The sequence below is a fragment of the Grampus griseus genome, assembly GCF_964374135.1.
Source record: "Grampus griseus genome assembly, chromosome: 19".
Taxonomy (NCBI): domain Eukaryota; kingdom Metazoa; phylum Chordata; class Mammalia; order Artiodactyla; family Delphinidae; genus Grampus; species Grampus griseus.
In genome coordinates this window covers 30,211,699-30,231,832 of record NC_139013.1, presented here as the reverse complement: position 1 = coordinate 30,231,832, position 20,134 = coordinate 30,211,699, and the positions used below count along the sequence as shown (strand labels likewise).

Below are 20,134 nucleotides of genomic sequence, written 5' to 3'. Positions count from 1 at the left end.
GCCCAGGACAGCTGCTGTCCTGCACCCCCCATCTCTGCCAGTCACCCACCTAGGACACCCCTCTGCACTCTCGCTGGCTATCGCTGGCTGGGGCACTGGCCTCCTCTGCAGGCCCTGCTCGCCCCCTTCTGGCCTCAGCGTTTCCCGCCCCATACCCGACAGTCTCCCTACCCACCTCTGGCCCTGAAACCCCTGCCAGGGTGGTTTTAGGAGACACACGCAGTGGCTTCACCTATGAACAGCACAGCTGGGGAGAAGGCCAAAAGCCATGCCTCCTGAGAAGGGCCGGGGGCCTGAGAATGTCCCCAGACCCACACTCAGGGAGTGTTAGCATCTGCTCCGTAAGGCTCCATCCTGGAGCTGCCCACAGTGGGGCCCAGGCTGCCGCCAGCGCTCTCCCTGGGTTGGGGGTACACAGTTCGCACTGCACTCGGTCTGTGTGAGAGCTCCTGGACCATCTGTGCGGGCTGGGTACTGTTCTTCATTTAATGTCCGTGGGCTGTGTGGACCTCTGAGCCCACCATTGTCCAAAGGTCCTGTTGATAGCTGGAGGGGTGTCTGATGCCCTCCAGGATCCACTGCTTCCTGGCAAGGCCCTCGGCTTCCCCTTTAATTCCCCCGTGAGGGAAGAGCAGTCTCTGGACTGTGCCTGCCTTGTGGGCACAGCTGACCCACGACTGCCTGCTCCCAGTCATACCCCCCTCGCATCCCCCGTCCGCACCAGTTTCTCCTTGAGCTGTGGCCCTTACTTAGTGGCTGCCTCCTTGGAGGAGCCTTCCCGGACTCCACAGCTTGGTTGATGTGTCTGACGCCCTCACTGGACAGCAGGCTTGGGTGGGCAGTTTCCAGATCCTGCTGGCTGCCGTATCCCCGGCACCCAGCCCTGGGCTCAGCCAGCCTGTGGTGAGCAAACATTCGCTGGTCTAGCACTGGCTCCTTCTGCTTAACTTGGGCCAGGGCCAGGGGTGGGACCCACACCAATTACAGGGTCTGGCAGATGGTTTCTGAGTTGAAGCTTTTAGGTGTCGAGTGCTAGAACCAGTGAGCGCTGGAACCCGGGCCAAAGTCATCCCCACAACCCCCTGGTTCTTGAAGATACATAGCAAGCCTGAAGGAAAAGCTGCTTCTAAACAACTGGAAGATCCAATGGTTTTGAGACAGAAAAGGGTGTGATCCTTCAGAAAATGAGGTTCTTCAGAAAACCCAAGTCTTTCCCCCCTCCTCAGGAGGCAGCCTGGGCTCAAAACAGAGAAGGTTTCCAGAAGGGCTTAGGACAAATCAATCCCTGAAGAATCCTCTGAACCCAGCTGGAGGTCTTAGGAGAGTCTTCCTTTTACAAGGCCCCAGGCTCCTGACAAAGATGGGACCATGGGACAGAGGGAGGGGACGTCAAGGGGGCAGTTGTCCCATGATGTGTTCAGGGCTGGGGAGATGCAGACAGTCTCTCCTTATGCCTAAATATTTCTCTTTCTGGCAAACGTGAAAGTTCCTAAGGTGGGGACCCCACTCGGTAGTGGGTGTACTATGGATAAGTGAGTGAATGGGTGGGTGGCTACATAGATCAAAGAGGAGTGAAAGGAATGAAAAGGGTGCACAAATGAAGAATGAAGGGATGGGCAGACGCTGTGGAAGGATAGAAGGGAGGTGCAGGGATGGGCGAGTGGTTGTGGGAGTGAGTTGGTTGATGGATGAACAAGGGTGGCTGATGGGTGATGATGTAATGGGTGGGTGGACGCCTGATGTTGGATTGGTAGGTACCCTAGATAGGGGGTGAGGGATGTGTGGATGGATGGCTTGAGAAGGGACGGCACAGCTGAAAGGAGGCAAGATTAGAAATAGCACCCAACCCTTGGTTCTGCTGTAGCATCTTTCTGGAGAGCCAGGAAGGTTCCCTTCGCTAAGGCAAGTGGTAGGCCTGTGAGGTGCCCCCCTCTCCCCCCCAGAGACCCTGTGCCTGACAGTGTGCTCTAGGCACAGGCCTTGTGAAGTACTCCTAAGTCCAAGTGAAGAAAGAGCCCCAAGCATGCCCAGCCCTGAACTGCTAAGTGCCTGTAGTGCCTCAAGTTTTGCCACTGACAAAAAAACCCTCATAGCTGTCTAAAATACCCTGGGGACCACCACTTCCACTGAGAGTCACAGTTAGGGAGCCATGTGCCAGCCCAGGCCAGGGAATCATGGGTGAGTGAGGGGGCCCCTCTCTCCCCCACTTCCCCCAGCGGCAGATGGGAAGGGAGGGTCACTCCCTTGCACGTGCAAGAGAGAATGTGACTGCCGCATTTTCTCAGATGCAGGGCCCTGGGTAGCATGTACGAAGTGCCCAGAATGTGCACGCTGCCATTCTCCATCTGCTGACATTGCAGTACTCAGGCTGGGCCTCCAACATCGGGAGTCTGTTTGTCTCTTTCCCAAGGCAGCTGTGCCCACTGGGCCTGGCCTGCCTGGTCTGTTGGGTTGGGTTTGTCCAGCTTGCCCTCTTTCTCCTGTTGGCTTGTGCACTCCTGCCCCCTGGTGGGAGCTGCGGCTACCGCAGTGCACACGGCAGGGCTGGGCAGAATGGAGACTTCCCTGCAGGTAGAGGGCTGGTGTGTGTGTGTGTGTCTGTGTATGTGTGTGTGTGTGTGTACATGCACACAGTCACACCTTACTTGGTCTAAAAGATGAGAGAAGGAGGAAAACTCTGAAAGATCCAAAGCAGCTCTTCAAACAGAAACGGTTATAATTACTATGATTATTGTTATCAAGATTATCATGCTTACCTGAGAAATCTTGTACAGAGTGGGCTTATTTTATGTCAGCTTGTTGTTTGTGTCCCAGAGACCTCACCTTTGCTTATAGTAACTAGCATTTGTGGGGCTCTTTATGTTGCAAAGCTGTGTCACGTCGATTTAGCCTCTCTCATCTGCACAAACAACCCTGTGAGGTGGGAACTAATAAGAGAGCAGAGGCTCAGAGAGGTTAAGTGGTCTGTCCAAGGTCACAAAGCTAAAAAAAAGCTGCAGAGCCAGGATTTGAACCTGGGTCACCTGACTGAAAGTTCCTATTCGCTTCCCCACCATATCCTTTGCGTTTCCTCTCTTGAGAGAGAAAAGGCTCTCTCTCAAACTTTAGTTCCAAGCCCCTTTGCTCAGAGGAGAGGGGAAGAGTTTTGCAGACCCAAGTGTTTAACATGCACTTGGCAGTCCCAGCTTCAGATGGTGAATACACCAGGGCACTTGCAAGGCCCTGCAGTGCCTGGCGTATGCGCAGAGGTGTGTGGTGTTCATTGCCAGTGGCTCAGCCAGGCCAGTGCCAGCTTCCCTGTGTCACCACTCATCCCACCACCACCCCTGGTGTGGCACAGCACAGGCTGGCACCTGCTGCGTCTCTGAGAAGGGTGACCAGGAGACACTGGGCAAGAGAAGCTGGTGCAGGGGGGCTCTCTGTGCAGAGTGGGCAGGCGGGAAGGGGCCTGTGGGCCATGGAAGCCCACACCCCTCCTCATAGTATGGGTTCCGGCTCTCAGGACCAGCTGGCTGACTAGAGATAGCTTTCTGGAAGTAGAACCCCTCACCCCTGGACACCAGCAGGCAGCCCCACTGACAGGCCCCTGGATCGCAGGTGCTGCTTCCCAAGCACACTCATGGCCAGTCCCCAGTAGTCCATGTCCCTGTGGCAGGGGGCCCTGGGCTGCATGTCACAGTGAGGGACCCCTGTGTACTGTCAGTTCATGGGGGCAGCTGCTCCCATCACCACCCTGGGCACCCTGCTCCCCAGCATTGGCCCAGGGCAGCCCACTTCTGGGAGGTACCCTGTACTGAGCTCTCCACCCCACCAAATGCTGGAGATGCCCCCATCTCCGTGTGCCGCTTCCTCTCCCTGCCCACCCCTTTCTCCAGATGCTCATGGGTAGGGTTTCTGTGGGGTTCTCTAGTGTTGCGGGGCTTTCCAAAAGTATCTCACCTCTTTCTAGAGCAGCTTCAGGACATCTACATGTCACTGTTAAGATGTCATTTAACCAGAAAGGTAACACTGGCTCCAGTGAAAAGAAATGTTAACGCTGATTTTAAATCATTGATATGGTGAGAAGAATCCTGCAGGTGTCCCTGAGAGTCATAACCTCTCTGGAGCCTCCTGATCCAAAACCCATAAGAATGGCATCTTGTATGACAGTCTGTAGGTCCATCCGCATCTTACAGAGTGAAGTAAGTCAGAAAGAGAAAAGCAAATATCGTATATTAACGCATATGTGTGGAACCTAGAAAAATGGTACAGATGAACCGGTTTGCAAGGCAGAAATAGAGACACAGACACAAAAATAGAGGCAAACGTATGGACACCCAGGGGGGAAAGCTGGGTGGTGGTGGTGGTGGGATGAACTGGGAGATTGGGATTGACATGTATACAGTAATATGTATAAAATAGATAACTAATGAGAGCTTGCTGTATAAAAAATAAATAAAACAACAAAAAAATGGCATCTTGCCTGTGGTTCACATTCAGAAATGCAGGGTCCCAGCATGTCCTTAAATGTCTCACCCCTTCCCACGCCCCCACCCCTAGGCATCCCGAGGGCAGGCAGATTGGCCTCCTCTTCTCTTTCTGGTCCCCGGGGAGCTGGGGAGCTGGGGCGGCAGCACGGCCCGCCCCTCAGGTCCTCCCTGTGCTAGTGCTCTGTTTGCTCACACGACAGCTCTATGAAGAGAATGATGATACTGTCACCCCATTTTTCAGGGTAGGATGCTGAGCCCAGAGACGTTAAGGCCCTGCTCAAGCCAGGACCCCAGTTCTGGGTGGTGCCTTGAGCCTGTGGCCGGAGCCCCTAGAAAGCCGCATGGAGCAGGACTGTAGCCCCGAGGCAGGGGTGACCAAAGGGTGCTGTCGGGAAAGGAGTGAGTCTTGGCGGGGGGTGGCATGGGAACTGGACGTTACAGCACGGGCAGCCCCAGCCCATAGAGAATGGCGGCCGGGGAGGGGTGGGCATACTGGGTACTTTGTAAGTGCCAGACCCAAGCCACCCAGGCCCGTGCGTCTGAGGAAAGGCAGCGGTCACGTTCTCTGTCACGTGCAGGGAGCGCCCCTCCCTTGCTCTCTGCCGCTGGGGGCAGTGCGAGAAGGCGGGGCCCACTTCCCTAGCCCCGGGCTGGCAGATGGCTCCCTAACTGACCCTCAGTGGAAACGGTGCCCCGCAGGGGCATGTTAGACATTTGTGAGGTGTCTGTGGCAGTGGCAGTAATTGGGGCACTACAGGCACTTAGTGGCTGGGGGCCAGGCATGCTGGTGTGTGACAGCGGCACACAGTGACGAATGTCCTGCACCCACTCAGCCCAACCGTGCAGGGCCCTGCCGGGCACGGTGTCAGTGAACAGCCTCCCTCAGCTCCTTGCAGGACTGTCTCCAGAAGCCCACCAGATGGCCTCTAGTGTCCAATACGTGGCCAGTGCCCACAGGGCATCTTAGTGCCCCCCACACAGGAAACATAGCGCAGCACATGGGCGCGGCCGTGTGCCCAGGGCATGGACGTGTGCCCAGGCATGACAGGAAGAGGGGAGGGGAGTCCGATGCCAGAGGAACTGTGTCGGCCGCAGTAACGGGTTGGGTCTGCCTGGAGGAGGTAAGCCTGGTATTGGCCTCGGCACACCAGGCAGTGTATTGTCAGGACTCTTCAGGGTGCACGTGCAAAAATAAACCAAGTCTTTAACTAGGTTAAGAAAAAGTCAGAGGATTGATTGAGGTAGCTGGAAAGCCAGAGGTATGTGTGGCCGCAGGCACAGCTGGACCCAGGTGTTTTGACATGTTATGGGGACCCGGCGTGCCTCCCTCTCTCAGCTCTGCCTCAGTGATGGCTCCACACTCAGGTGGGCCCTTCCTTTGAGGGTCTCTCTCTCCTAATAGTTTATACAGGTGTCCTGGAGCTGGTAGGGTTAGTCTCATTTGACAAATTTGGATTCTTTGTCCACCCCAGACTGTTCACTAAGGCCAGCAGGATGGACCGGCCAGGGCCAGACCCTGTGTCCACGCTGGAGCCGAGGGACAGAGGAAGTCCCACCCAAACTGCTCAGACTGAGTCAGGGGAAAGAGTGCTTTCCTTCAGGCAAGCAGAGGTTCTGGTGCCCCAAAAGGAGGGAATGGAAGCCCCAAAAGGAGGGGGGCAGCCATCCAGCAGAAAAGGATGGGGCAGATCAGAGGGGATGGGCCGTTCCCTGCCACCTTGAAGCTGGTCACTGCCCCGGCATCCTCCACTGAGTAACACTGCACAGGTCAGACGTAGTGGGTCTGCCCCGGTACATGCGTTGCTTTGTCACGCCTCATGCTGCCGGGACAGCTGGGCGTGCTCTGACCAGCAAGAGGTGGCAGCGCCATGGGGGCTGTAGCAGAGGGCAAGGTGCTGGAAAATGCCTCCCCCACCCCGCCACCGGCCCAGGAGGGGACCTAGACAGGAAGGTCAGGCCCAGTGTGAGCCGCATCCCCCAGGGCCCCAAAGGCAGGAAGACAAAGGGGCAAGGCCCCCCTCTGGCTCTATTAATTGCTTGTTAAGCTTGACCCCCACAGGGCTGGCCCAGCCAGACAGCTGCCACTGTCCTCCAGGGTGCATCGGCAAGGCCCCTTCCTCCCGCCATGCCTGACCCTTCCTACCTTCCTCCTTACCCATCTCCCCTACCTTTGATCAGGGGGCGGGGCTGGGCACCAATGTCTGAGATGCAAGTCCAGGGCTGTTGGCTGGAGCACAGTAGAGGTTAACCTTGGGTCCAGGCTCTCCCATTTACTAGCTGTGTGACCTTGAGCAAGTTACCTCACCTCTGAGCCTCAGTCTCTCCCCATCTGTTAAACAGGATGGCTACCGGGCAGAGCTGCTGTCATGGTTGAACGAGACACAGTGCTGTTGAAATGGACAAGATGAGAGGAGTTGGGAGATAGAGAGGGTGGAGTGAGAAATCGAGGCTGTGCCTGACAGTAAAATGCCAAGGACCCATTCATCTCACAAATGCTGCTGAGCACCAACAGCTATGTACAGAGCGTTGTGAGGTGGGGGTGCCGTGAAAAGCCCAGGAGATTATCCCTGCCCTGAGGAACAGGCACACACAGCACCAGCTGTGACTGGAGTGGTTGGTGTGCGTGGGGGCAGACTCTGCCTGGGGCGTGGAGGAGGGCTTCCCTGAGGCAGTGACACTTGAGATGGGGAAGAGCCAGGGGAAGGATGATCTGGGCGGTGGAGCACCCTGAGGTGAGGTGACCCTGGCTACCTGGGGAACAGAAGGAAAGGCTGTGTGCTTGGAGGCCCAGGAAAGGGGAAAGGGTGGGAGGTTAGGACCGAGAAGTAGGCAGGGGCTTTGGAGGCCAAGGTAAGGAGTTTGGAATTTAGGGATAATAGGAAGCTATTGAAAGAGTTTAAACAGGGAGAGTTATTGTGTCCATTAGGATCAGGTTTGACTGTGAATATCCGAGACCTAGAAAATAGTGATTTAAATGAGGTATAAGTTTAATTTCAATGTAAAAAAAAAAAAAGTCGTCAAGGACCTGTTTTTAGATCACCTGTCCACTGTCCCTAGGGTGTAGACCTTGTCTTCATGATCCAAGTTGGCTGCTAGAGTTCCAGCCATCACAGGCTTCAGGAAGGAGGAAGTGAGAGAAAAAGGGTGCATCTTCCCTTTACAAAGACTTCTCCAGAGACCTCACTACACTTTGGCTTACCTCCCCATGGGTAGGACGGGTCACATGGTCACATCTCTGCCACAAGCAAAATTAGGAAAAGAAGTCTTTAAGTCGGATATCAGTGTGCCCAGTTAAAAAAATTGTGGGTTCTTTCTCTACGGTCTCCTGCTGGCTGCTATGTGGCAGACAGACTGAAGAGAAGCAAGAGGGAGGCAAAGACCCCTTGGGAGGGGGCTCGGGGCAGCCAGGGAAAGATGGTGGTGGCTCGGACTCAGGGCTGTGCAGGAGGAGATGGGGAGAAGTGGACATTGGGAGGGAGGTGGCAAGATCAAGGATGACTCCTAGTCTTTGAGTCTGAGCAGTTGGGCCGATGGTTGTGGCGTGCACTGAGCTGGGGAAGATGGGAGAGAAACAGAAGGGCAGACAGAGAGGTGTCGCCAGCACAGGACCTTGCCCCACCCCCGCCTCTGCCACACCTCGGGGACGAGATGGAGCTGGGGGGACGAGATGGAGCTGGGAGGACAGCGCCGGGCCAGCCTTCCCCAAACCATGCACTGCATCCCACTGGAGTGGGAGTCCCAAGATTCCAGACTACACACAGAGGAGCATGAAGTGGCTTTGTGGAGGCCCATGGTTTCTACACCACACCCTTGAGTGGCTGGCTGAGGCATAGTGCGGCTCTAGGTGGGGGGGTGTCTCTCCCCCAGCAGGAAGTCTTGCCCTACCCATCCCTCAGGTCCCGACTCCCTTCTCACAGATCAGGCAGGAACCTGGAAGGAGGGGTCCACAGGAGGAAGTCTGGGAAACTGGCCCGGTTTGTCACAGTCATCCCACAGGTGGGAAAGCAGGCTGAGATTTCCCGAGGTCACGCAGGCACACAGGAGCAGCATCAGCACATAGGCCCTGACTCACAGGCCTGTTTTTAGCCCCAGGTGGAGGCACCAACCCTGCTCACCCACGCCTGCATCCCTGAGTCACCGCCTGCCTAAGGCACCCAACGCCTCAGTCCCAGGGCCAGCTTTGCAGGTGGCTGCCCCCAGGGGAGGCTGCGGTGCTGAAGAAACTCATCTCCTAGACGGACGGGGACCCACGCTCTCCTGGTGGGCAGCCCTCCCTGTCAGCTGAGGGTGACTTTGGGAATCCGAGGGCTGATGTCTTCGGGACAACTAGTCCCTAGGGAGCTAGGTCCGGGCCAGCATCATGGGCATGGCCTGCTGGCCTCCAGGCCAGTTGTGGCTTCCTTCCCAGGGCCGGCAGGCAGAAGGGGACACAGTGCCAGCGTTTTCCCATTGACCTTGTGCAGTAGACAGGCTCTGAGACATAAGTAGCTACTTAGTCGGACAGCTTGATTCCGGAAGTCTCCACAGAAGGCTTTGGCCCCACGTACCTTGGTGCAGAATGTTTTGTTGGCTACAAGTCTTCCAGGCGTTGACCTTGTCTCCTTCGTGTCTCTCCCACCGCGAAGGACACCTGCAGATTTCCAGCACCTCCGCTCGCTTCCTGAGCCGCGTGCGGCAGGCTGGGGAGCCTGGGTCTCTGGCTTACTTGGAGGGCGGCAGGGTTGAAAGGGCTCGAGAGTGGAGCAGTGGTCTAGTAACGATTACCGTGCCCTTGAGTAAAGGACCCTCTGTTGCTTCCCCTCTCCCTGACCAGGCCTAGGGCTGAGCCCTTGTCCCGGTGCCCTAGCAGGTGCCCGGCCGGGGCTTCTGTCCCCACCGAGGCCTCAAAGCCGCCGTCCATGTCTCCTCACAGGCCGATGCCAAGATGGTGTGTGATGTGGTGAGTCGAATGGAAGACACGGAGCCCTTCTCTCCAGAGCTGCTCTCTGCCATGGTGCGACTCTGGGGCGACTCAGGGATCCAGGAGTGCTTCAACAGGTCCCGGGAGTATCAGCTCAACGACTCCGCCAAATAGTGAGTGTCCCAGGCAGGCGGGAGGCCGAGAGTGGGGCAGCAGTGCGGGCATGGAAGGGCTGGGGTCAGTGGGGCAAGGAGGCGCCCTTGCTGAGGTGGGAACCGCTGTGAGGTGTTCTGCCTCGGGCGTCAGGAAGGAAGGAGAAGGGGCTTCTCCTCCTGCCCCCGGGATGAGAAGGAGGCCAGGGAGGTGGGGGGCACAAGCCGACAACAGGGCTCCCAGAGGCCCAGGGGCCATCACCTGCTTGCTCTGGAGGGGGCCTGGCCCTCCAGAAGGAATATTGTCAGTGTAGCAGTGTTTTTGCCCCTGGAGAACCCTTGACCCCATAAGTACAAATCAAGGGCAACATAGAAAATAACTTACATGGTGCCCTTTTGTCTTCTTTTTGAGAAAATAATACCCTTTCCATTCCTCTATCTTTAAAATTAAAAATAAGGAATATGTAACCCATCAGATAAGTAAAATAAATAATCAAACATACACTTTAATACTGTGTTATAACTAATAAGGGGAAGAAAAGGACAGAGGAGAGAGAGGGGCCCGGTGGGGCAGGCGAGGAGAGGGGGTGAAGCAGCTGAAAGCCAGAGAGGGCTGGAGGGGTAGGAGAGGGGAAGGCAGAGGGAGTGACAGGGGATCACAGGACTGCCTGCTGCAGCCTTGTCACTCTGGGCGTCTGGAAGTTTACATGCCCTTGGCCCCTAGATCGGGGGCTCCAGGCCTCTGGGAATGATCTGTGGTGGTCGGGGACACGCCTTCTGTTTTGAAGACATTGTCCCTGCACTCCAGCTTTCAGGAAACGCACCCACTTTTACAGTCTCATGTCCAGGTTTTCAGTGGGAGCCTCTGGGCTTAAACCCCACTATCTTAGGACACCTGTGCTCCGACACGGATCTGCTCAGCTTCCTCACCAGCGCTTCTCATCTGGGGCCACTTTGCCCCCAGGGGACATTGGCAATGTTTGGAGGCATTTTCGATGGTCCTGACTAGGGTGGTGCTACAGATGTCTAGTGGGGTAGAGGCCAGGGATGCTGCTGACTTCCTACAGACACACTGTACAGTCCTTCATAGCAAAGAATTACCTGACCCAAAATGTCAGTATCGCCAAGATTAAGAAACGCTGGTCTCCACGGTGCCGATGTAGCGGAGGCTAACTCCAAGAAAACAGCGCTCACTAGTGGATGCTGGGACATTGCCATTGGCTGTGACGAGAGCTAACAAACCAGGGACTTGTCTTTCCATCTCTGCACACCTAGATTGTCCACGGGGCAGGTGCCTGGGTCCCGTGAGTCCCAGGTGGTAGCGACGCAGGCCCCAGCCACTGATGAGCCCCCAGGACACCTTGGTGGACCAGGGGTGCGAGCCCAAAGGTTCAAGTCCACACCTCTCTCTGTACACTCAAGTCACAGACCTCAACCCAGGTCGCCCCCTCAACGCACAGCCATTCAGGCCTGGAGAGAGTCCCCCCCTTCGTCTCCCCCTCTGTGCCCACTGCTCTGCCCAAGTCCAGTTCCTTCCCATCCCCCCACCACCCTCAGGGTCTCCTCAGGGCATCAAATCGTGACCCCCACTTAAATTGTTACCACTTAACTAATTATAATTTGAACCCATGGCAAAAAAATTTTAGAACAATACAGAAAGGTATAAAATTGATAGTGAATCCTCTTCCCAGGCCTGTTCCCCTCCTGCTGTTAACTATCTCCATTTACTTGTCCCAGTGATGTCCAGAAAAACCTGACCCTCCAACTATAAATAGTATTTAATGACCTCCAGCTGTGAAAGCTGAGGGAGTCAGACCTTCCTTTGCTGTTCCCCACTTCCACCACCAGTTTTTTGCTAGTTTTACAGGATTATTTTTAGTTCTTCTGGTGGTTACCTTTATAACTTGAAATGAACGACTTGAGTCAGTACTTGTCAACTCCCCCCCAGCTAAGCTGAGGAGACCCACCCTTCTCTCTCTCTGTCGTCTCTGGGACGGGACTCCGAGGCGGGCAAGGGCGGGACCCACAGGCAGTCAGGTTCGGAAGGACCTTAAATACTTTCTGGTCTAGGGTTGCTTTGCTGTTGTAGTTTCAGCTGCTAAATCTCGTCTTCTGACAAGAGCTGAGGCCCAAAATGTGAAACAGTTCAACGTAGATTTGTTGTGACAGAAAGGAGAGGCCCAGTAGGGCTGTCGCCTGGCACAGCTCCGGGGGGCACCAGTCACACCCTAGACTGTGTGAGTGTCTCTCCAAGGCCCAGAGCCTCAGTCACCACATGTCCCCTTCCAGCCCTGGGGAGCTGGCCCGTCCTCTCATGTTACTGGTGAGGCTCCAGGGCTCTCGGGGAGACAGGGCACCCAGGTCTCTCTGTGTCATGAGCCGGGGGCGGGTGAACACGGCTGGCCCTCCCCTTTCCCTTCTGAATGATGGCTCTGAGACAGGTCCTGGAAACCCAGAAACCTGAGCACATCCCAGCAGGAGCTGTAAGACGTAGTTCTGTGGTTTGGTAGGATTATTTTTTCCCAGACTGAGGTCCCCACTAAAGGTCAGCGCTGGCTGGCAAAGCGTCCTCTCCTTCCCTCCTCTCGGGTCTTCCTGCCCCCCTCCCCATCTGCTCTCCTTAAGCCGTAGAGCCATCATTCCAACGCTCTTCTGGTCAGAGCCTTCCAGAGTGAAATTCCAAGTCCTTACAGTGACCTCAGGGGCCTACGTGCTGTGTCCCCCTCACCTCCATCACCCCTCCAGTCTCGCCACTACCTGCGCCTGCCCCGTGTTCAGCCTCCCCACCACCTCCCGTCCAGCGCCTGCAGCCTGGGCTCCTCCTCCACTGAGGTCGTGGCCTCTGTGCCCCCTGGTCCTGCTACTGGGGCATGAGAGGCTCATCCCCTCACCTCCTCAGTCTGCACTCGAATGTCATCCTGCTCGACAAGCCTTCCCCAGCCACCTGATATCAAATCGCCGCCCCCAGCCAGCCTCCCCACTTACTGGTAGCCTGATTCTTTCCTCCTGGCACTTATCACCTCCTGACATGTTGTACAGCTTACTCATCTGTTATTTAACACACACACACACACACACACACACACACACACACACGAACACACACACACACGAACACACACACACAGGAACACAGGCTCCGGGGAACCCAGGACAGTCGGCAGACAGTACACACAGCAGGTGCACGGTCCACTGTGCTCACCCTACCCCCGCCATGGCCTCCTCCCTGCGTGAGGCTCAGCCAGCACCGAGAGACAGAGGGCCAGGTTGTCTGTCTAAAGGAGGTTCCCCAGCTGGGATGGGGGCCAAGACCAGAGGCTCCCAGCCCTGGTCTCCAGCTGGAGACGACAGGAGGAGGCTCGATTTGAAACCAACACAGCTTCTAAGCAGAGGCAGTGGTAGCGTGGGGAGGGGCATGCACAGAGGGTTTGGGAGGATTGGGAAGGGCGGGAAGGGGCCTCCAGGCTGAGATCAGAGACTGCTCAGATGCCCACAGGCCTGGAGAGGAGGCTCTGCAGCAGCCAGAGCTTTCAGGTCTGCTCTGCTGCCTCTGCCTCTCTCCTTCCACAGGGGAGAGGAGGCCTGCAGGCCAGTTTAAGAGCACGGGCTTTGGAGTCAGGCAGACCCGCGCTCGAGTCCCAGCAGTGTCCTCTTTCTAAGAGTGTGGCTTCAAGCTTGCCTTCCCTGAGCCTGGGAACACACCGTCGGCTTTATTTCCTTAGGGAGAACTCTCACAAGGATTTGAGGCAGCCTGGGTTATTGGTTTACCAAGGGACACCCTCCTCGGTGAGGGCGTCTACCCTTCCCAGCCCTGTGGACATCCACAAGCTGGGGAGCCAGCCCCCCAGTGGGTCCCAGGGCAGGTGCCAATAAAGCACAGCCCCTCCACGCGCAGCCTGGGACCCCACGTCATGCCATGACTCAGGCCGTCAGGGCCGCTTCCCGTGGGCTGTGTGTGGGGCTCTCCCCGCACAGGGATGGGTAGCCCGGCTGGCCCTTTGGGTCCTTGAATCTTCCTGCCAGCCTGACCGAGCTCCCCCCTTTCTGGTTTCCTGGATCCCAACCTGGCTTGGGGTTCAAACCTAGCCCATACCGACCCCTAAAGCCCTTCCCAGTGCGTGGCCTGGGCGGGCGAAGTGCAGAGGCCTGGTCTGTCTACAGGGCAAGTGTTGGTGTGGGAGGGGCTCTGAGGCCAAAGACCTGGGTCCCAGCAAGGCCCCACCCCTGCCTGGCTGTGTGACCTCTGAGCCTCCCAGGAGCACCATATGGGACGATACGATGGCCCCCTTGATAAACCCTAAGGAACATGGAAGAGGCAGGCGGAGGTTCAGAGGGCCTCTGGGAAGCACCATAGGGAACTGTTAAGAGGTGGAATCCCAGTGCCTGGCTCACAGCTGGGTGAGGCACTCACCTTCATTAGAAAACCTCAGTTTTCTAATCTGTGAAATAGTACATCTAACTTAGGAAATTAAGGATGAAACATGATGATGCATATAAAGACTAGAACCTAACTGTTGCCTATTATTATTTTAAGATGAAGAAACGACAAACACTATTATAAACACGTTAGTCTCATTTAAAGATTCGGCCTTGTCTGAGTGTGCCTGGAGCCGTGTGCGTAGCCGTCGGTCTGAGCCAGAGGCTCTGAGCGCGTGCGGTGGGGACGTGAGCTTCTCTTTCTCAGCTGCCCCCCCGCCCCAACACCTGGCCCTGGACGGCGTGGAGCCATCATTCCACAGCCCCAGTCAGGACTGGCTCTCGGGGAGGGCGGTGCCCAGTACCTGGTCTATGGTCCCCTGTGTGTTGCCATCCCCAGCTACCTGGACAGCCTGGATCGGATCGGGGCTGCCGACTACCAGCCCACCGAGCAGGACATCCTCCGAACCAGGGTCAAAACCACTGGCATCGTAGAAACCCACTTCACATTCAAGAACCTCCACTTCAGGTGAGGCCCAGGGAGGCTCCCGAGCCCTGGCGAGGGTGCCAAGAGATGGGCAAAGCCTGCCTCTCGGCCTCGCCTCGTCTGGAGCACCCAGATGTCGCCCTGCCTCGGGGAGCGTTCGAGTTGGGACAGGCAGTTAGATATGAGAAGGGGCCTATCTGTGTACCTCTCTTGCACCAAGTTCGGGGGCTGGGGTGAGCGGGGAGGCTTCCTGGAAGAGGGGTCCTGGAGTGGGGCTCTGAGGAACAGGGAAGATTTAAGCGGACAAGGGAGGGGAGTCCTGTCCCTGGGTGATTTCTGAGGAGGAGGAGGAGGAGGAGGAGGGGGGGGGATCACCTAGATGGCCCCTTGGCCACCTAGGCCAAGAGAGGGGTGGGGAATAAGGTGGGTGAACCCAAGCGACATGTGTGCAACCCCAGGACCCATGTCATCTCAGAGCTGGAGAGGGTTTGGAGATCAGCTGACCCACCCTCTCCGGGTACACTTGGGGAAACCGAGGCCTGGGAGGAGTAAGGCGGTCCCCAAGCACAGAACACAGCTCAAGTCCAGGGGTCTGAGCGCCTCAGAACAGGCCCTGCTGGAGGCTTGTGGCGCCACCTGGGGCAGCCTCCAGGCACTGAGGCCTGGGAGCCGCCATCCTGCCCCTCCCTGCCTCCATGTGTGGTTTCCAGGTGTCAGGTAGAACAGGAGGAGTGGCCTGTGTAAGGCCGCTTCTTGGCCCCCTGCCCACCCTGGGAGGGCTGGACTCCAGGACCGCTGGCCAGCCCACGGCCCAGCCCCTGCCCGCTCTCACTGAGACAGAGGGCGTTGAAGTTCTGTCTCTATCTCCGCAGGGCCGCACGAGCCTCACTGGGCACACGGACCCCTAGGCTTCCCCTGAACCTGGGGAGCACAGTGATGGGCACGGAGGCCCCACAAGGTGCCTCTTGCCCCCTACTCTCTCCAGTCTCTCCCCCCTCAGCCCTCGGGGGCAGAGGGTGCGGGGCTGGGCTCGGGGCTGCCCGGCCTGCAGAGTCTGAGCATAAGCGCTATGGAGGGACCGCAGAGACCATCAGCCTGTGCCCAGCATTTCAGATGGGGAAGCAGGATCCAAGGGAGGTGGTGATGGGACGAGTACAAGGCCTGTTTCCTTGTTGCAGGCCCACTCTGGGCTCTGCCTGCAGTTACTCTCCTCTGTCGGGAGGTCAGGGCCCAGCCCACCCCGGCAGCTGTGTGCCAGCAGACCTCCCAGGCCTAGGAGGCAGTGGACCTTCATTCAGGGCGTTAGGTGCGAGGTTGACCTCTTCCTTCCAGGAACCAAGCCGCACCTGCCACAGTCAACCCCCATGGCCCTCCTGCCCCCTGGGGGATGGTGTCTGAGAGGGGGAGAGGGAGGGGAGGCACAGAGCAGAGGCTTTGTCTGCAGACAGACCTGGGTCTCACCCCACCTCTACCACACCAACTCCTGCCGGGACCCTGGGCACTTAACCCCTTGGTGCCTCACTGTCCCTCCATGTAGCAGGTGACGCTCCCTGCCTCCCTCCTTCCCTCCTGGGCTGCTCTGGAGTTTTCACAGCCCACAGACGTGAACAGACACGCTCAGAAAGCCAGGGACAGGATGTGCGTGTTACCCTGAGAGGACCTCGCAGAGGTGTTTCTCGGGAACCTTGCAGAGGCGTTAGTAAAAGTCCTGAGATGCAAGCGCAGGTCTTCGAGTCTCTGTGGGAGCACAGCCCAGTCATGGGGCAGAAGCAGTGACGGCCACCCTGCCCCAGGGGCGCAGCAGTCAGCCCTGAGCACCCGGAGTGAGGCTCCTTGGGAGGCTCGTTGCGTGTACAGCCCCCTCCACCCCGCCGCCTGCTTGACCAGTGTCCGCACAGCGGCCAGGGCCCCACCACCCACCACGTCCAGCTTCCCTGTCTCCCCTGCAGGCTGTTCGACGTCGGGGGCCAACGATCTGAACGCAAGAAGTGGATTCACTGCTTCGAGGACGTCACGGCCATCATCTTCTGCGTCGCGCTCAGCGGCTATGACCAGGTGCTCCACGAAGACGAGACCACGGTGAGTGGCCCTGGGCCGCCTGGCCTCATGGACCAAGGCGGCTCTCAGGTGGGGCTGGCTGCGGTGGCCGGGGGTTCCGTTGTCGGCCAGGCCATGCCCGGGCTCCCTCTTCTGACTTCGTTGCGGGGCAAACGCCTCGTGATGCCAATGCAGCAAAGGCAGCCACAGGCCGCCCTGCTCAGAGGCTGCATGCAGACTGGTGACAAACGTCTCTGCGGACTCTGGGTCTCGGGCAGTACGTGCCTCTTTAATGAATTCAGCAGAGTCACAGAGGCCGTCAGGCCAGAACCAAATTAAGCAAATCCTAAACGAAATCAGGGTGCAGTCGAGCAAGAATGTACGTAAGACAGAAATAGCAGTTCTTAGCCCTCACGGCCCTCCCTGAGCAGTGGACAGGGCTGGTAGCCGGAAGGGCAACGGGACGTGGCATGTAGGCGAGTGACAGCGGTGGCGCGGGCCGCTCCCCTGGAGGACGCCAGCCCAGGTTCCCGCCTCCCGTCAATGCATCTTCAGTCTGGGGCCTCAGAGAACTGCCAGGCTGGCTTCAGAGGGGGGCCCTCACCTGGAGAGGGCGTGGCCTTTCTCTGGGCCTGGGCTGGGCCTGGGCCTGGTTTGCTGCGGAATTCAGGCAACACCCTCTCTGCCTTGGTTACTGTCTGCTGTCTAAGGGGTGTAACCGTAGTACCTGCCTGGTGGGGCGTTGGCAATGGAGTGAGAATCCGCGAGAAGTACTTGGAACCGTTTCTGGCACAGCAGCGCCGAGCGGGTGGTTGTGTTATCACTGGGGATTGTGCTGAGCTGGGGGCCCACTGAGCTGCCCGTGGAGAGGTGGGCCTGCTGCAGAGCCTGCAGGGAAAGCCGAGCACTGGCCCGGCACACCACGGGTTCTCCGGAGACAAGCGCCTGCCGCGGTAGGGCTCCTGGGCTGTGGGGTCACACCTTTGGCGATCATTAGCTCCTGCTGTGTGAAGCAGGCACAGAGCCCTGGCACTGAGGGTTTGGGGCTGGGCTCGTCACGGTGGGCCTTGAGCAAGGCCTGTCTTCTCTCTGGGCCTGTCTCCTCATCAGTCCTGCCTGCTGGTCCCTTGGGACTGCTGCGAACATCTGCTGAGCTTTGGGGTGCAGTGCTGTGGGGAGGAGGAGCCGCCGTCCTGCGAGACTTATGCAACAATGAGGCCGTGGGAAGATTGGGGCCAGGGCCGCTGGCCGGGTGGGTGATCCGGACTCGCGCCACGTGCTGGCTTGTGCCTCTTGCCCTTTCTCCTTCAGTCCCAGGTACACTCCTGAGTTAGGCATCAGCAAAGCCCCCCAAGCCCTGCCTTGTTCCAGGGTGAGTCTCTGGGGCCCCAGCTGTGCAGTTCTTTCTGGTAACGCCGTAATCATTCTCAGTGGCCTCAGCTGGCTGTGGCGTCTAAGATCACCAGACCTGGACCCACTGACCACCCCAAAGCCCCAAAGTTCGGCTCCTGCTGCCCCCACAAGGCACCCGCGTGCAGGGACTGCCCCAGCACGTCTCTCACTGGTCCGTTGTTGACTCTGCTTTTGGACCCACTGTTCACGGTCCACTTGGCCACTCACGTGGTCTGAGATCCAGGTGGCTCATCTTTTCTTCCTGCAGCGCCTGGGAGTGGGAAGCAGGGCTGGTGCAGTGAGCAAAGAGCTGATCCTGCCGTGGGTTTCAAACAAACTGAAGCACTGGGGTGTCGAGGGCCCCAGGCCTCTCCCTGGGGACCCGCTCAGCTCAATCCCAAGTCCCAGGCCCATCAGCCCTGGGGCAGGGGGCTCGCACTCACCTCTGGAGCACAAGGCAGAGCAGAGGGACGTCTGGGCGGGTCTGGCAGCCACGGAGTCCCAAGCTCCATGGCCCTCGGGTCTCCAGTAAACACGGGCAGGTGCCAAGCCTCACCCTCGGATGGCCTCTCTGGTCTGCTCGCCCAGGCAGCCCTCTCTCCGGAGCAGGGCCTGTCCTGGGGCACCTTCCTTCTCGCCTTCCTGCCTTTACTGTCTCTCTCCCACCTCCCTCCTTCTCCCCCATTTCCCCGCCCTTCTTCACAAGGGCTGGAGCAGAGGACCTTGGGGAAGCAACAGCACGTGGGGCCACAGCCAGGAGCAGGCTCTTCCTGGGGCTCTGTCCACCCAGGAAAGACCAGCAGCCCCTCCAGGGCACGGGAGTTGGCTTTACCACTTAACAAGAGCCCACAAAGGCGGCTCATTGCCATGGTGACAGCAAGAACAGCGCCGTAGAGCTGAGCAAAACGCCTGTGTGTCCAGGGCCAGGTGGCAGCGTTGGGCAGCTGGGGGTCTGGGCGGATGTGGCCCGCGGTCTAGCCCCGCCCCCTCCCGCCGGTGAGTGTGGCAGCTGCTCCACCTGCTCCTCTGTAAAATGGAGCCCGTGGCAGAGCAGCCTCTGGGCGGCTGTGAGGACCAGCAGGCTCGGAGCTGCAAGAGTGCCTGCCCTCAGGACTGTCCACTCAGCAGACGGCAGCTGTGGGATGGCTCTGTCCAGGCACACGGCTCAAGGACAAGCTATGGGACGAGGACGCTCTGCCCCCACGAGGCAAGAGCTCCACCCTGCTGACCAGTCCTTGGTCCTCCACCTTCCTCTCCGGTCGGCCCTGCCCCTCCCTCCCAAGCCTGGGGTAAAAATTGGGACTGCCTGAGAGAAAGGTGTCTGGAGGCTCCTGGAGCTCAGCCAGGACCCCTGGGGCTAGTGGCTGCCCGCCCACCGGCCGGCCACCCTGCCCACTGTGGCCCAGACCCCAGCGGCCCCGGGCCTCACCTGCCACAACTTCTCAGCGCCAGTGCCGTCACCGCCACCTGCAGGGCCTTAACTTGCCAAACCAAGGCCAAAACCATGAGCAGATTCTGAGACGCTCCAAGTCGGGCAGGTATGAAGCGCCTCCTTCCAGTTGACACCATCAGCTAAGAGTTGAAAGCAGCAGGTTCCCAGGGCACCGCCGGGTGACTTTGCTGTGAAGCCTGCCCCCCACTCCCGCGTCCACACTCCTCACCAGCCACTGGGCTTAGGCTGGTCTTCCCCACCCTCGCCTTCCATCTCCAGCCACGCAGTCCACAGCCCCAGGGTGGCCGTGGCCTCCAGAGCCTGCACGGGGGCCTCTGGAGGGACCGGCTTCGACTTCCTGGCCCAAGACCGGTTGAACCAATTTTGTTTTTTGCTTTTTTTTTCTCTTTCTTTCTCTCATGTTTTCTGCTGGGTTTTTATCTTCCTCTCTGTTTTCGTCTGTTTTGCTGGCTTTCATCTTGGGGTTCTTCTGGCCCCTCTACCAGGAAACCAGCCTCAAAAGCAGCTCATCCAGAGCCGCCCCATGGCCCAGCTAACCCACCCAGTCTCCAACCACACCAAGGCCACAGCAAGATCACTCCCCCGACGCTGTCCCCCTGGTGTCTGCTTCCAACTCTGGATTAATTTGAGGATCTCTTGGTCCTCGGTTAATGTTTCCCAACTGAATGCGTGCACCCTCCCACCCCTGCTGGCGAAACCAAATGAGACCCCAGTAGAGAAATCTGCATGCCCGAGGTCCCGTGTGGACGTGTGGATGGTGGCGTGGCCCCTGCCCCCGCGTGCATGGTGCATGTCCTCTCCATGGGCTAGAGTCCCTCTGGTGACCCC

At 58.2% G+C, this 20,134-nt stretch overlaps 1 protein-coding gene across 1 annotated transcript in view; it reads left to right on the top strand.

Moving 5' to 3' along the window:
- The window catches only part of GNAO1 (G protein subunit alpha o1), a gene marked incomplete at both ends in the record, with an annotated part of 154,406 nt that overhangs the window by 131,497 nt on the left and 2,775 nt on the right, over nucleotides 1-20,134 (top strand). Inside the window, 3 exons of the mRNA XM_082676423.1 lie at nucleotides 9,382-9,542; nucleotides 14,338-14,466; nucleotides 16,374-16,503. Of these exons, the coding sequence (XP_082532549.1) occupies nucleotides 9,382-9,542; nucleotides 14,338-14,466; nucleotides 16,374-16,503 (420 nt within the window). The remainder of the gene's footprint in view (nucleotides 1-9,381; nucleotides 9,543-14,337; nucleotides 14,467-16,373; nucleotides 16,504-20,134) is intronic.